The 17,197-nt window shown below is 36.7% G+C and overlaps 1 protein-coding gene across 1 annotated transcript; it reads left to right on the top strand.

The window, feature by feature from the left end:
- Positions 1-3,672: 3,672 nt before the first annotated feature.
- On the top strand, positions 3,673-6,875 carry LOC149551660 (elongation factor 1-alpha). Its single transcript, XM_089787174.1, has 4 exons — positions 3,673-3,733; positions 4,206-4,549; positions 5,405-5,542; positions 5,654-6,875. The coding sequence occupies exons 2-4, from the start codon at positions 4,226-4,228 to the stop codon at positions 6,533-6,535; spliced, it is 1,344 nt and encodes a 447-aa protein (XP_089643300.1). The 5' UTR covers positions 3,673-3,733; positions 4,206-4,225; the 3' UTR covers positions 6,536-6,875.
- The last annotated feature ends 10,322 nt before the right edge of the window (positions 6,876-17,197 follow it).

Genomic DNA, 17,197 nt, shown 5'->3' with positions numbered 1-17,197 from the left:
TTTTAAAGCAAGAATTATTTCTTTTTTGATCAAATCTTATTATGAGTTGATTTAACAAAGCCAAATAAATATCAAGGATATTAGACAAGCACGTTATGTGCTAGTATGTCTAAGGTGGTGATGATGTGTAATAACCCTCCTCAAATCTGCTCTCAAAAATGCTAATGAAAGCTCAAGGAATTTCATCAAACAATTCACATGCAAGGGACGTATGACTGATATAGTATTTCAGCTGGCTTCAATTGACTTTTTCTTCAATTTGCATCAATGAGAATCTTGTGCTAGAAGACTACAATGGACTACACAAATACCTAACATTAGTGTGCTACTAATTTTGACAATATTCAGTGCATATATATGATCTAAGCATGAGAATTGAACACTTACAACCAACTGGCATTTTTACAAATAGTTGGTATGCAAACTAACTAGCTGATAAATAATGATATTAAATTGCTTAAATGACACCAACAACTATTATCTTCTTAATTGCAATGAAAATTACAATGCTCATGAAATATGGCCAAGACTTTGGCATTTACATGGATTACAAAATGATAATGCTGGTATAATGCACACTTACAACTGAAAGCTTATAACACCCTAAAAAGCAATATTAACAAAAGAACCTGGTTGTAGATTGCTGTAATAATTTCCTTCAATGCTGCCCTTTCTGCTTTGCTTTTTTTGAACTGCTTTTTTTGGCCTGTTTTTTCGGTTCTGCTTTTTCGGACTACTTTTTCGTACCCGCTTTTTCAGCCTACTTTTTTGGTTTCGCTTTTTTGGATTGCTTTTTCGTATCTGCTTTTTCGGATTGCTACTATGTTGAATCTTAAGACCAGATCTTTCAATGGCGTCAAGATTTCCAGCTTGAAGGGATTCCGTCCTTCAAACTATTGAGATATAATCTCTAGAAAATTCCCCAATTTCTTTGATATTTCCTAGCATCAATAAATGAGAGCTATCCTCTTTCTTTTAATCCCTTCCTCACTTGCTCCACGCTTCCGTCTTGCCAATGTGGGATAATACATGAGTTTTAATATTACTTCTTTTTTTTCTTTTTACAAAGTCCATGTATGTACTCAAAGGGGGACTCTTGATTTTTTATAAAGTGACTTTATGAAACATTATAATATTTAATTTAAATAGTCACTTTACCGTTGTAATTTCAAACATTAAAATAATATACCAAATAAACTCGAAATTCCACATATAATAGCTCATCAAAAAGAGCCCAACAAAATGCATCTCATCCTGTCACTGAAAATTGAAGGCACTGCATCCCCCTATTGGTTTACTAAAAATAGTAAGTCTTTCTGAAAACTCAACAAATGAACTCCGTTTGGCCTGTGATTAAATTTGACTAGGCCAAATAACCTCAGGATCCCTTTTGAAGTCCTAGTTAGCGCTCAGGACCATACAAGAATGGGCTAACGACAACATACCTCCAAACTGGCTAAGTGGGGAACATTACATGATGTAAGCTTATAATGCACTTAAGATGCTTTATAATTCCATTATGATGAGCTCATATAAATGCTCCTCAATGATACTTAACATATCTAGATAACTTCAAATACAGTAAGCATGTCTTTCTATACATGTCACTTTATAATTTGAAACAATTCATACTCTAGTTTCTTATAGCAACTATTTGGAAGGAGGAATGTGTACTCAAGTTAGACAATAAATTGAAATGTTTGTTAATGGGTTTGTGTTATAATGGTGAAATTGAATAGTTCTAACTTTCATACCAACTAATTTGAAAGTCAAGAATGGATCCCAAGTTGAAATTCTAAAATACTTGTCAATGGGCTCTTGGTCTAGTGGTGAAATTGAATTATTTGAAATGTTCATACCAACTAATTGGAAAGTCAAATACATACCCAAGTTGAAATTCAAAATCCTTGTCAATGGGCTCCTAGTCTAGTGGTGAAGTTGAATGGTTCTAAATGAGCCACCATAGTACAAGGCCTTAACACCACAAGGGACAATGCTAAGGTTATGCCTTGGGTGAACTTGACAAAAGCCTTAACTCTTTATCAAATTGGTTTCAATCTAAATCTCATGCCATGGTATCATCTAGCTAAATGATTCCATATATTTGATATCACTCCAACAATCAATATTTTTTATTTTGAAGGACATCCCTTAATCCTTAACTCCTAATCAAAGAGGCTTCAACCTATACTGATGCTCTCTTATCAATTAGTCGAACAATTACATTTGTTTGATATGAAACCCTCCAACAAAAAGAAATGTCTAAATTTTAAATCTATAGACATATTAACTCTAAATTGCTTTTACACGTATAGATCGAAACCAAAATAATTGATCCTTAAATTGCCAGTGAAGTTGAATGGTTTTGAAAGTGCCCATTGGAGATCAAGTCTTGTCTAGGGAAAGGCTTAGACATTATAAAAATAGATACACTTCAAACCTTAACTCTTAGTTAAAGATATTAGTAGATAGGTCGTACTCCCACCAAATAGCTAAACAAGTATGAATTTGTATAAATCAAATTCAAAATATTGATTAATTTTTTTACAAATTAAATGTTACATAGATTATTAAAGTGTACAATTTTCCCAATTTCTTTTCAAATACACACCCTTATACAAAATGCTAGAGTAAATACTCTTCAAACCTTAGCTTTTAGTTAAAGATGTTAGTCGAGAGATTGTACACCCACTAAAATAACTAAACAAATCTAATCTTGTATAAAAAAAAATTCAAAATATTGATTAAAAAATTTACAAATTGAATGTTACAAGACTATCAAAGTATATAATTTCCTTATTTTCTATTCAAGATACACCCCCTATACATGAATGGGCCCAAACATGAGAAAAAGGCATGCTTTGGTGATTTCCCTCTTTGCCCAAATTATGAGGAATAGAGGGCTCCAAAAGTCGCAACTTTCATAAGGTTGGAATTCCACTTGTGCAAGGCAATCCATCTTGCCCAAAAAGAGTCGTGTCATGCACAAAAGAGTGAGTGCATGGTGAGGGATGCCATTGTTATCATTATTATTATTATTATTTATTTATTAAAATTAAAATTCCCTCGAAATCTCGTCGTATGTTTAGAAATGTGGGATATTTTTTTAGCGTGTGGCCCCCACAAACACTAGGTTTAGGTGTCTTGCTCATTTATTCGATAAAATAAAAATAAAAAAACTATTTTTCTGGGTAGGAAATAGCCAATGGTATGATATTCTCCATCCAAACGTGATCCGCAAGCGATTTTATTGTCTGCAGGTCAAATGGATGGAACCAAAATTAACTATTACGGAGGATATTACCGTAATTAATGCCTAATAAAGTACTCAAACTCCCAGATTATAATTAATGCTAATTAAAATAAACCTAAGACGTCGAAAAGCATGCACGAGTTACATTCCACGAAAAACCCTGAGGAAAAGCGCGACTGTTCCGCCAAGTCGCACTTGCTGGCACGTGTCGGTCAAAACCCTAAGTGGTATTTTGCTTTGGAAGAGCGTCAAGCAAGGAATCTCAGCCGTTCGATCGGAGGATCGGACGGTGAGGATGGTGGAAATTATTCGGACCGTTAGATCGAGTTAGAGTAATGTGGGCCGCCCGATTGAGGGTTCCTCCGCCACTGGCGACTGCTTATGATATATGAGAGGGGTGAGTATGGTGCGTTATTAGTAATTGCAATTGGTATTGAGTTGGTTGGCCTTGCCGGGAGCGAAGAGATTTTAGCGTTGCAGGTAAGTTTCGGCTGCGTTTGATTTCGCACATTTTGCGAGATTGTTTTCATTTTCAATGGTTTTGGGGTTCATGGTTGCGTGGATGGGGAAAAAGCCGAGGTTTTGAGCTGCCGATTTGATGTTTTGCGGGGTTTAATGGCCTGGTTAAATCTTCTAGGGTTTAGGGGCAGGTGAAGGTTTTGCAGGTTGATGTTTTAGCAGGATTTATGCGATGTGATTTATTTGTTAGGTGTGATTTTGTCATCCTTTCTACTCAAGGTTTATATCTATTGGTAGGTGAAGGGTCTTAAGGTTCTTGGATCTAGTGCCGTTTATGGTTGATTTTTTCTGTTGTGTTACAGAGGGCTTATGGGTAACCTTGGATTTGTTTGATCTGGAAGGAATTTGGATGGTATTGTGGGAGATTTATATCATTGTGAATTGCAGATTTAAACAGATAATGACTTCGGTTGTGTTTTCTTTGAAATTGCAGTTTGATTTGTTGAAGCAGCCATGGGAAAAGAGAAGACCCACATCAACATCGTGGTCATTGGACATGTCGACTCTGGGAAGTCTACCACCACGGGACACCTTATCTACAAGCTCGGAGGTATTGACAAGCGTGTGATTGAGCGTTTTGAGAAGGAAGCTGCTGAGATGAACAAAAGGTCATTCAAGTATGCCTGGGTTCTTGACAAGCTTAAGGCTGAGAGGGAACGTGGTATTACAATTGATATTGCTCTGTGGAAATTCGAGACTACAAGGTACTACTGTACTGTCATCGATGCCCCTGGCCACAGAGATTTCATCAAGAACATGATTACTGGTACATCACAGGTAAGTATTTGAAGTTGTAATCATCGATTAAGGCCCTATCAATATTATATAGATCGTAGTTTAACTTACGCACCTTCAAATGCATTTTTCGCAATTGTGGTGTAAAGGGGTATGTGTGAATTGCTAATTTGACGTTTGCATTTCTTTTTGACAATTATAGAGTAGTTATAACCAAATCATCGGTAATTACTCCTTTTAGATAGGTTAGCGTTCGGTAGAGTGAGATCTATTGATTGAAATTTGTGTATTTAACATTGGTAGTGTTATGTTTGATAATTGTATGAACAGGTTTCATGATTACCTGCTTGTTCTTTTATGTTGAACTATTCTCTATGGTCATGAAATTGATAGTGTTAGATATTACAGGTCAGCTGTTTTGTATGACCAGGTTCCAGATTAGGTTGTCTTTTTGGTTTTCTTTGCATTACTCTTTAGCGAATTCATTATATCCGATATAGATGTTCCAACATTGAGAGCTTAGGCTATGTAATGGGTCTCTTCGATTTCTTGTTTATGTGGCTCTATTGAATGTTTATGTGGCTCTATTGAATGTGGTATTCATTTTTACCTTTAAAACATAAAGAATAATGCTTGATTTATGCTTTCTACGCTGAGCAATACTTCGTAATGTTGTTAATTTATGGTAGATTAGTATTTATGCTCGTCCCATGTGGTTGTATTCAACTGTTCAACCGTTTTACCTTGCTCTGTAATTTTAAAATTGCGGAGCAAGAAATTATGGGTGCAATTGATCTTCTTGTAATGCGTGTATTGATATTTGATCTGTCTCTATAATTTTTGGTGTACCCCTTTTGTGGCAAAGCATTCTGGCTGATTTTGTGGGTGTTTATATAGGCCGATTGTGCCGTTTTGATCATTGATTCCACAACTGGAGGCTTTGAGGCTGGCATCTCCAAGGATGGGCAGACCAGAGAGCACGCCCTTCTGGCCTTCACACTTGGTGTGAGACAGATGATCTGCTGTTGTAACAAGGTAATCTTTTAGTTTTTGCTCTTTAAGAGCGGTTTTTTTGTATGACTGATTTCAATATTCGGCGTGGAACTTGATATGAGCTCTTCTCATGATGTTTTGCTTCTTATTTAGATGGATGCCACCACCCCCAAGTACTCCAAGGCACGATATGACGAAATTGTTAAGGAAGTTTCTTCATACCTGAAAAAGGTTGGTTACAACCCTGACAAAATTCCATTCGTCCCCATCTCTGGTTTCGAGGGAGACAACATGATCGAGCGATCTTCCAACTTGGACTGGTACAAAGGACCCACATTGCTGGAAGCGCTGGACCAGGTGAGCGAGCCCAAGAGGCCCTCTGACAAACCCCTGCGGTTGCCCCTCCAGGACGTCTACAAGATTGGTGGTATTGGAACTGTACCAGTAGGAAGGGTCGAAACTGGCGTTATCAGGCCTGGTACAGTGGTCACATTTGGACCAACTGGACTGACAACTGAAGTTAAATCTGTGGAAATGCACCATGAAGCCCTGCAGGAGGCATTGCCCGGTGACAATGTGGGTTTTAACGTCAAGAATGTGGCTGTCAAGGATCTCAAGCGTGGCTATGTTGCATCTGACTCTAAGAATGATCCTGCCAAGGAAGCTGCCAACTTTACAGCGCAGGTGATCATCATGAACCACCCTGGCCAGATTGGTAACGGTTATGCTCCCGTGCTGGATTGCCACACTTCACACATTGCAGTCAAATTTGCTGAAATAATGACCAAGGTGGACAGGCGGTCTGGAAAGGAGCTCGAGAAGGAACCCAAGTTTCTTAAGAATGGAGATGCAGGGTTTGTGAAGATGATTCCCACCAAGCCTATGGTGGTCGAAACCTTTTCTGAGTATCCTCCTCTAGGGCGTTTTGCTGTGAGAGACATGAGGCAGACGGTTGCCGTGGGTGTGATCAAGAGTGTTGAGAAGAAGGAACCCACTGGTGCCAAGGTCACCAAGGCAGCTGCCAAGAAGAAATGAAGTCTGGTGGACTGTGCAGTGGAAGAGGCGCGGCATGGTCATCTTTCGTGGTTGTGTCTGTCTCGGCCAATTGCACAGGATCTGTTGGTGAGGTGTTCTGTAGCTAGGCGCATGCAAACTTGGGTCCTTGACAGGCGGTGGCATCATATTGCAAGTAATAATTTTATTTGTTGTTGTTAGGCTAGTAGTAGTTGTATTTTTTAGAGGTGAGCGATTATGGAGTACTTTTCACTTTTGTGAGACTACTGCAAATTAGTGTCATTACAGCACTTTATTTGATATTTGTGATCTTGTTTGAAGACTTAAATCTGTTTGAGTAATTTTATACTCTTTGCCTGAATTTCCATGTTTAACTCTCGGGTTTAATGTCCTAGTAGTGTTTTCGGTTTATTGTAGCATTTCTCATAGAAAATCTACTATTTCTGTTGGGAAATCTCTCATATTGGCACTTGATTTGTGATTAGCAACACAAGAAAATAACTTTATGGGATTTGGAAAATACCAAATTGAGTTGAAAGCGATGGCTTATCATTTTATTATGGTTTTTTCCCTGTATTTGTTTTTATGGAGTCGGAGTGGGATTGTCTCTGTTTTAAGTTTTCTTTGTTTAATCTGAAATGAAGTATGATGCGAATTGTATTGTGAACAATAAATTTGTGAATTATGTTTGTAATTGGCATGTCTGCGTAATAGATCTGAGTTATTATCTAGCCTCTTAATCTTCGTGTTTGATCTCATACTTTCATGAAAAAATTGTCGAGTTTTATTCGAGAAGTCTACTCCGTTTGTAAATGACACTTAGCTGGCTTCCGTTCAAAAAAATGAATTAAAAATGCTGTGTGACAAGCTCTTTTCGTGGGCTAAATTTTTTATGTGGTAGTTGAATTATGTCCACTCTGCTGTATTTTGGACTATTTTATAAAATTTGTCTTCGTAAAATGTTTTGGGAAGAGCGAAAATGTTGTTTTGTTGGCCTTATGCTTTTGTGCGTTGAGTTACATGGCGGCGGGTGGATTGAGCCATCATATATACGTATGAAATCTTGTTATATGTTTATATACATTTTATAAAAATTTGGTTATAGGCTCTAGAACCAATTTTTTTTTCGGTTCAGTAGGAACCAAATAAAAAATATCCATAACCAGAGGCTACTGGAAAGTCGAAACTCAGAAAAGCCACAAACAAGATTCATAACCCAAGATACCAAGGAATGGGGGCCACTAGAAATTAGTTGTCACTAACAGAAACCAAATCCTGACACACCTAGGAACAGCCTGTCAAACAAGAACCAGAAGCTGAGACACCAAAAGGAACGAATAACAATTCTATTTTATTGTCCTAGGTTGGCTGCTTGATATCAGAAGTCAATTGATGAATGTCAAATGGAAATCATATGATCATATTATTAGATATATTTGAAAATGAATCTTACTGGAAATTAAAAGTTTGATGGTGTGTTTACATCAGTTTTATGTCTCCAATAAATATATCAAAACGATGAAAGAAATCATATCTTTATTTAATTAATTAATGTAGAGATCAATTTACTTGCAATGAATAAATATAAGGTTGTACCATTTCTGTCATTAGTATTAATTTTGTTATTTAATTTTTAAGTTTTTTTTTTCAATATTATATTAAATTTAAATGATTTTTTTGGGTGATAATAATTTAACAATTCAAAATATTCTTAACTTACTATGCTACTTATATTTGGCTGATCAAAATCAAATTGCACATCAATTGCAATATTTTTTACTTTCTATTCCTATCTGTCACTTGGAATGCAATCCATATTTCTGAATACACAACTTTTTGCAATTACGAACTTGGTGCCATTTTTGCAACTTGTCTTCCTTGACACATTGTGAGTGAATTTTCGGCCACTGGTTATCCGCCTTGCGCTTCTTGCTCTCCTAGAATCCTTGTCTAACACAAGAATTCCCGTCATCCGCTTCACTGTACATCCCATCTAAATGCATGCTGTTGATTTTTGCAACATATCTTTTTTGACACATTGTGAGTGAATGTTCAGCCGCTTGTTATACGCCTTGCTCTTCTTCCTAGTATAACTTGGTATAACTTGAAAATTTGTCAATCTTCTTCAACGTACATCCCATCTAAATGCATGCTGTTCATTTGGTGAATTTAGAGAAAAGTTCTCCTCCATACTGACACTTGTACAGTACAAGACGGTCTCAATCAAAGATTAAACAGCCACACACGAATCTGCTCTAAAGGTCAATGTAACAATGTTATGTTCTATATCTCATTATATTATATTCTCATTATCAAGGATGGTAATGTCATGATATTCTCATTATCAACCGATCGGTCTCCATAGCGAAAATTGTTATGTTCTAATGCTCCTTTTGACCACTCAATGGTAAAATTTTTATGTTAGAATGAGTTTTTGACCCCACAGTAGTAAACAGATCGGTGTTAAGGAAAGGATGTAAAGATATTACACCCGAACATATGAACATAGAATACCACCTATCCGTAGAACACGGAGGATGAAAGAGAACATTGAAAATTTTTACTCTACGGACCCGGCTTGGAATTTGACGGTCGGTCACCCCCCTCTCATCTTGTTTTATGATGGTTTTGGTCATATTAATGCCTTATTTTACATTTGGCCATATTAATGTCTTATTTTATGTTTTTGAGGTAAATATTGATACCCCCCTCTCATCTTGTTTTATGATGGTTTTGGTCATATTAATGCCTTATTTTACATTTGGCCATATTAATGTCTTATTTTATGTTTTTGAGATAAATATTGATTGTCAAAAAGTAATTATAAATTAATACTATGTCAAATTAGAAAGTTACTAAATTTATATATATGTCAAATTAGAAAGTTACTAAATTTATATATAAGTTATTAAAGAGAATAATAAAAATTATTACCGCCCCTTGGAGTATTGAGGAGAACTCAATGAGAGGTAAGGACCCCAAGATTGTGTCATATATATTTTCTTAAGGAATTAGAATCCATGGGTCTCGAATGTTCGTAGATATTATAAAATCCATCAAACCACAATGACACAAAAATTAGGAGCGACATAATGGACTTCATATTAGGACATAATGGACTTCATATTAGGACAATGACACAAAAATTAGGAGCGACATAAATAGACTTCATATTAGGATGGATTACAAGAAAATATAGAATAACGTGTGCATTTTCCAATCAAAACCCTTAGAAAGTCTAATTATCAAGTTGTTTTCTCCAAAACATTTTTAATGGGGTATCTAAAATTAGACTTGATAGTGTGGGCCAAACATTTAATGGGGGTATGTAATACTATTGTTAGTGTGGGCTAAACATTTAATAAGGGTTTGTAATATTAAACTTGTTATTATTGTGGGCTAAACATTAATGGGGGTATGTAATTTTAGACTTGTTATTGCGGGTCAATGATATGGTGGCATTTAGTATTTGACTATATGGTTAAAGATTGAAATGAAAAAACATTGAGCATTTTAAATTGTCACTCCCGTATTACCTATCTAACTACAAGCTTAATATTCCCTATGTACAAACTTGATTGGATTTGAAATTTTGACCAAGAATAATATTTCATTATTTTATATTTCACTCTCTTATATAGTTTTGTTAACTATGAAAAATAGGTTTATCTACTACAGTATTAGATTTGAATGACAAAGAAGAGGAATAGGTTTATCTAAGACAGACAAAGAAGAGGCAAGGGTTTTGTTATGAGAATATGAAAAATGTATTATTAAATGGAAATGAAGTGCATAAAGGAAAATCTTAAGAAAGGAGATAAGGTTATTTAATAAATTAATTTAAATCAACCTTTTACTTTAACACCCCCCTTAAGATGAGCAACAATGCAATTATAATGTCAATGTTGAAAGCAAATTCAGGTCACAAGGCTTGATGAGGTACCCAATCAAAATTTGATAAGGTACCCAATTATAACCAAATCTTTATGAAAAAGAGAAATGAGGAAAATCATGTGGGGAAAACCCTACTCCAAAAAGAGAGAGCAAAGAAAAAAAGGCACAAATGATGTCTCAAGAGACTCTCAAAACCATAAGTACAACGAAACCCACCATGATAGAGGCTTGAGACTCCATATGTACAATATAGAAGAGAAGGATCATGTGAACCCCCATTGGTGAAAAATCCCTCACCCCCAAGAGATCTCGCAAATGAATATACTTGACATCCGTGAAGGGCTTGGTGAAGATGTCGGCTACCTGTTGCTCAGTAGGACAATACTGCAATGTGATGACCTGCTCATGAATAAGCTCTTTGATGTAGTGCATGTGAACCTCAATATGTTTGGTGTGCTAATGTTGAACTGGATGTTTTGAGATCTTAATAGTATTATGGTTATCGCAATGGATGACTGTGGGTTTGGGTAGATCAAAACCAAACTTCTTCAGAATCTACTACAACTGAATAGCGTTTGTTGCCGCAGTCACAACTCCTTGATACTCAGCCTTAGTTGATGAAAGAGCAATGGTGTTCTGCTTTGTACTCTGCCAACAAATGGGGCCGGAACCAAGATGAAACATATATCCTGAAGTAGACTTGCGAGAATCAAGGTCCCCTACATAGTTTGAGTTTCTATATCCCACTAATTGAAGTCCTATACTAGCTACATAATGTATCCCATGTGTATGTGTACCCTAGATATAGTGCAAGATTTGTTTGGTTGCCTTCCAATGAAGTTCATGTGGCTCTTGCATGAAGCGAGAAACCATGCCAACCGCAAATGAGATGTCAGAGCATGTATGTGTCAAGTAGATGAGGCTTTCAACAACCGTCTATACATAGTCGCATCAATAAGTGGAGTGGAACACTTTGTTTCTAACTTAACACCTGAAAGAAAGGGAGTAGGTGCAGCCTTGCAGTCACTCATGTGAAACCGAGCAAGTAGATCAAGAGCATACTTGGGTTGTGATATGTAACATACCCTACTAATTCTACCTTGAATTTTTTTAGTTTTGATTCAACAACATTTTGTCAAACAGTTGGTGTGCAAAGTCTGATTTGTAATTTCTGAGTTCTTGTTCAGATGTTATAATACTTCTCTGCCAAACAATGACCATATGATCTGAAGAATAGCAAGGACAAATATCTTGGCACTTGAACACTACTACAAATATGCAATGTAAAGAGTTCTTATGGACTGATCGTAAATGTTCCATACACTTATCCTCTATTCAAGATATACAAACTTCATATAGCTGTGTACAAAAGTGACTGAGTTTGTAGTGCAAAGACTGTTACACAGTGACTGAATATGCAAAACTCTTTATAATTATGACACCTACACATTCATTGAACTATTATAATCGGGTGTAGAAGAACCTGGAAATAATATGATCGCTGTTGATCGAAATTTGAGGATGGATGTCCAGTTTAGCAACCCATCTAATAGCTGCTCGGTTAGGGTATGAAATATGACCTCCAAGTACACAGAATGAGGATTGTTCATGCGCACTATTCACGCGCACTGTTCACGCGCACTATTCACACGCACTGTTCACGCGCACTGTTCACGCGCACTGTAGCAGCAGTGTTTACCCACAAACCTGCTCCAAATCTCACCTCCAAATCTGCTGTCCATGCTGTTCAATGTCTGCAATGATAATCCTTTGGAAATGGAACAATTTCAATCTTACCTGTAGCTGAAAAATTGAAGCTGAATGCACACAGTATGAAGCTAATAGATCTTAAATCCCTTGACTCTGTCTTCCAAGAGCGAAAGGATTGTCACCAATGGAGGATTTCGTCTCCAAAAGCCAGCAATCAAACCAACCAAACTAAGCTTGAATCCATCAATCTCTTCATATCTCCACACCCCACTCATGGCTGTATATAAAGTCCTCTTAGAGGGTCGACCCCCACTCCACAAGCAATGTGGGATTAAATCTCATATTTGCATTTTAATATATTGTTTCCATTTATCACTTTAAAGTCCCAAGGAGATCATTTGGTGTCCCGCTCTTGGGCACACATATAAATACAAAATATAATAAAGTAACCTTATAATATTAATTTAATTGAAGTTACTTTATTAAATAACTTCCGGCATTAAAATTCCATAGCAAATGATCTCGAAACACCACAAATGATAGCTCGTTAGAAAGAGCTAAGAAAAACACATCCAACCCCATCATCAAAATTATCATCCGACTAGCCTGGCTGACTTACTAAAAATAGTAAGTCACATTGTAAATGCCTCCAAACGAACTTAGTTGGCCCCAGAACAAAATCGACTAGGCCAAAACACCACAAGATCCCGTCCATGTCCTTGTTAGCCCCCGGGACCACATAGAAGTAGGCTAACGACAACATATATCCAAACTGGCTAAACAGGGGACATTACATGATAATGTTATCCCTAATGAAGACTGATGTATCTAGATACTAAGGAAATAGTGTAGTAGACCCAAGTCTATCATCAAAAACCTATCCTGCAAAGTAGCCTTGACATTATCAATAATGGATGTTGTGCTCTCTGTAATGATTAAGTCATCAACATAAAGCACAAGAAACAAATGTGAATCATCCCTTTGAAGAATGTAGACATTCGGATCAGAATGACATCTAGTGAACCTTGCTAAGAGAAGAAAAGAATCCATCTTGGCATACCAAGCTCTTGGAGCTTGTTTAAGTCCATAGACTTCTTCAATTTGCAAACCAAGGTAACATCTTGTATGAATCACTGTGGCTGCTCCATATATATCTCCTCATGAAGATGCCCATTTAAGAATGCGCTTTTCACATTGATTTGATGAACAACCCATCTTTGAGTTGTCACTATAGCTAGTGTCAAACGAATAGAATTCATTTTTGCCACTAGTGCAACGATCTTAGTGTAATCAATGCTAGGTACCTGAGAAAAACCTTTTGCAACAAGTTGAGCTTTATGTTTATCAACACTTCCATCCGCTGCGAATTTGGTCCAATAGATCCACTTACATCGAACCAATTTTCTTCCCTTAGGAAGAGAGACTAAGTCCCATGTATCATTTATCATGAGAGAATTATATTATTCCTCCATTGCTCTATCCCATTTTGGAATACCTAATGCTTCTTTGAGTGATTGTGGATTTGAAGCAACTATAATATAAGAATGTGAGAGTGAGTTGTGTTGTGATCTTATCCTCCTTGTATCTGAAGGATTCCTTGCCAATCGTCTTGCCGCATCCAATGTCTACTTAGCCCATCTAGGTATATTGGAAGAAGATGAAGGAGTATCCTCAACCTCTGCTATTGGATGCCTCTATTTGGGTTGTGTAAGCACATCTTCTAAGTCACTGTTTTCACTATCGCTCTCTTCAATGAAGGAGGAAGGAGTTGAAGAAGTAAAGCTTGGACAACTTTCTTCAAAATGTACACTCATAAAATATGTCGTGTCTCTGGATCCATTAAATTGTAGGCTTTATGTTAGTCTACATATCCAACAAAGATGCAAAGTTTGCTTTGTGCTTCCAATGCCTTGCATTTCTGTGGAGGTATTCGTGCCCATGTTGGACAACCAAAGACTCGGAAGCGCTTAATTGTAAGTTTCCTACTAGTCCATGCTTCAAAAGGAGTTACACCATCCAAATCTTTTTGAGGACTCCTATACTAGATATAGTTAGCACAATTCATTACTTCAGCCCAAAAGACTTGATCAAGAGACTTGTTTAGTAGCATGCATGTAGTCATCTCCTTAAGAGTTCTATTTTTCCTTTTAGCAACACCATTTTTCTGTGGCGTATATGGTATTGAATGTTGAAGGTTAATTCCCACGTGAGTGCAAAATTCTATTAGTCTTGTGTTCACATACTCCCCCCCATTATCTGTTTGAAGAACTTTGCTAGTTTTCCCTGACTGCTTTTCCACTTGAGCCTTGAAGCTGAGAAATTTTTCAAACACTTCACTCTTATGAGCCATGAAAAAAACCCAAGTAAAGCGAGAGTAGTCATCTATGAAGGTGAGTGCATAACGAGACTTTCCAAATGATGGCACAAGAAATGGGCTTGCCACATCACTATGAACTAATTCAATGACACATTGTGCTCTCCAAGACTTTCCTTTTTTGAACATTTTTTCTGGATGTTTTCCAAGTGAGCAACCTGAACAAACACCTGAAAACTGTACTTGAGGTAGACCATTGACCATTTTCTTGTTGCTAAGCTGTTGAAGATATCTGTAGTGGAGATGTCCAAATCTCTCATGCCACAATTTATTTTTTGCATTTGAATGTAATAACAAGGCTTGTGCATTTGATTTTGGCACAAAGGAGGAGAAAGTGTAAAGCCTTGAATCATTATTGGCTTCTATTACAATCATAGAGTCATCCTTGATGCTTTTCACTACCACTGAGTCTGGAAGAAATTCAACCTTATTTCTACCTCCATAATGAGTCATTTGGTAGACTGAAAGAAGGTTGGAGGTAAGATTAGGAACATATAGAACATCCTTGAATGCTCCATTGTTCATCTCAACTTTGCCTTTACCTTCAACTTCCACATTAGTATCATCTCCTACAAAGATGTGTGGTACCTCTGAATGTGTCATGGAAGAAAAATCTGTTTGACACACTCATATGATGTGTGGCACCTGAATCAATGATCAATCTCCCTGACTAACAGTGTTTGTGAGTAAAGCATGCCCTTTGCCCTTAGAATCTGAAGATGAAGATCCTTTCTCATTATAACCATTAGGTAGTGGAATGTGTTTCTTCATCATGTTCTTCAACTCATCAATCTATTTGTGATAACATTGATGTTCATCATGATCCATCTTCTTACAATAGGCACACTTTTTCTTCTCTTGATTAGTGTCCCCCTTTTTGTTTGTATTAGGAGAAGACCTGCCTTGTTGTTGATTTGATTGTGGTGTTGACTTTTCTATATCCTCTTGTTTGTTATTCTTCCACTTTTTCTTTTTGCCCTTTCCTTTGTTTGAACTTTGACTAGCTGAATTTTGAGAACCCTCATTATTAGCCACCAATGCCCCAGACTTTGAAGACTTGAGAATCCCCATTGTTTGCAACTTAGTTTGTTCATCCTCTAACAACTGAGCATAATCATCAAAAGTGATTTTCTTATAGGAAGCTCTTAAGGTAGTCTTTGTGGTGTTGAAAGAAGAGACAAATGTGGAGTACTTAGATGGCAGCTTATTATGTATGAGATAGATCAACCTGTCATCTTTAATAGGACTACCAAAATCATCAAAATTTGTTCTTAATTCATTCACTTTAATGATAAAATCTTGTATAGAATCAAAGGTCTTAGGGTCTAAGGAGACAAGCTCATCTTCAATTTTGTAAACATCCTCCTCAGTCACTTTACCATATAGGTTTTTAAGGGCATCCTAGGCTTCCTTGGATGTATCAAACTTCATGATTTGATAGAGGATCTTGTCTTCAACCCCTAACCTAATATCACTTAGGGCTTTCCTATCTGCCTTTGCTCAAGCTTCGGTATCACTTTGAGATACTTTATCACCTATTGGTTTAGGAAAGGAACCATTTATATAATGAGAAACTTCATCATGCATCAATTCACACCATTTTTTAATAGACCATGTGGCATAGTTATGTGGTGTTAATTTTGGAATCCTAAGATTTCCCATGATGCAAGAAATGAAAGATAACAATAGGAAAAGAGGAACACAACACTAAGAGACATCCCTTGTTCACTCAATCAAGAAACGCGCCCCCCCCCCATTTTTTTTTTTTTTTTTTTGGCACTTTATATTTTGTGTGATTACAATAGCCACTTGCCAATTTTGGCTTTAGTGGTCTTCTGATTTGCTATTTATCTCCTTTTGGAGTTCAAATCTGAAACTTTACAATGTATCTTAGATATACAATAATTTTGAAGTTTTATCAAAGTATTATAATGCAAAAAATGACCTAATTTTGAAAGTGTTATTTTTGTCCACACAAGCCTATAATTTGATTGCAGATATGGAAAGTAGACAAAAAATATTCACTTAAAAAATAAAATAAAACCTGATTTGGAGTCTAGATGAGCCTGTACAGAGCAATTGAAGTTGCAAAATGTAGGATTGGACAAGTACAATCACCAAAAGTTGTAATTTCTGACAAATATGTGCACCAAAACCAAAAAATAATAGTGCCACTAAAAAATTCAAGAAATTATAGCCAAAATCAAAAAAATTGTGTTTGATTTGAAGTTGGATGACTGAGATATGGTCTCCCAAAGTCAGACTATCAAATCAAAACAGAATTTAGAGAGGGGTCTCATTAGCAAACTAAGAGGTTCAATTTGACGTCCAAACAATCGTCATGGTAGTGCAGTCTAGCCTGTTGATGACAATCAAATGATTGTCAAATTTAATCATAGGCCTTGATGACATCAACAAAAAATGTCCTCCCTAATAATGTGGCAGGTGACGTCACTGCTGATGTCGACTGTACGTAGGAGACACGTGGCCGCTGAGTTGGTAGTACAGATTGTATGGTTGCTATGTCGTGGTAGTATGGAGGTCCTGTGTGACATGTTGGAAGATATGTGGTTTGCTTGCTACTGACATGGTAGGAGTTCAACAGGATGAGTTGGCTCCACATGGCACTGGAGGCGCAAGCTTTGACATGGCCGGTGGGAGCTTTAACATTGCCGAAGTGTTGAGCGGGGGTCGAAAACAAAATT

The sequence above is a fragment of the Cupressus sempervirens genome, chromosome 6 (genome assembly GCF_028749045.1).
Source record: "Cupressus sempervirens isolate cs-2001-9-10 chromosome 6, ASM2874904v1, whole genome shotgun sequence".
Lineage (NCBI taxonomy): Eukaryota > Viridiplantae > Streptophyta > Pinopsida > Cupressales > Cupressaceae > Cupressus > Cupressus sempervirens.
This window is presented reverse-complemented; position numbering and strand designations above follow the sequence as displayed.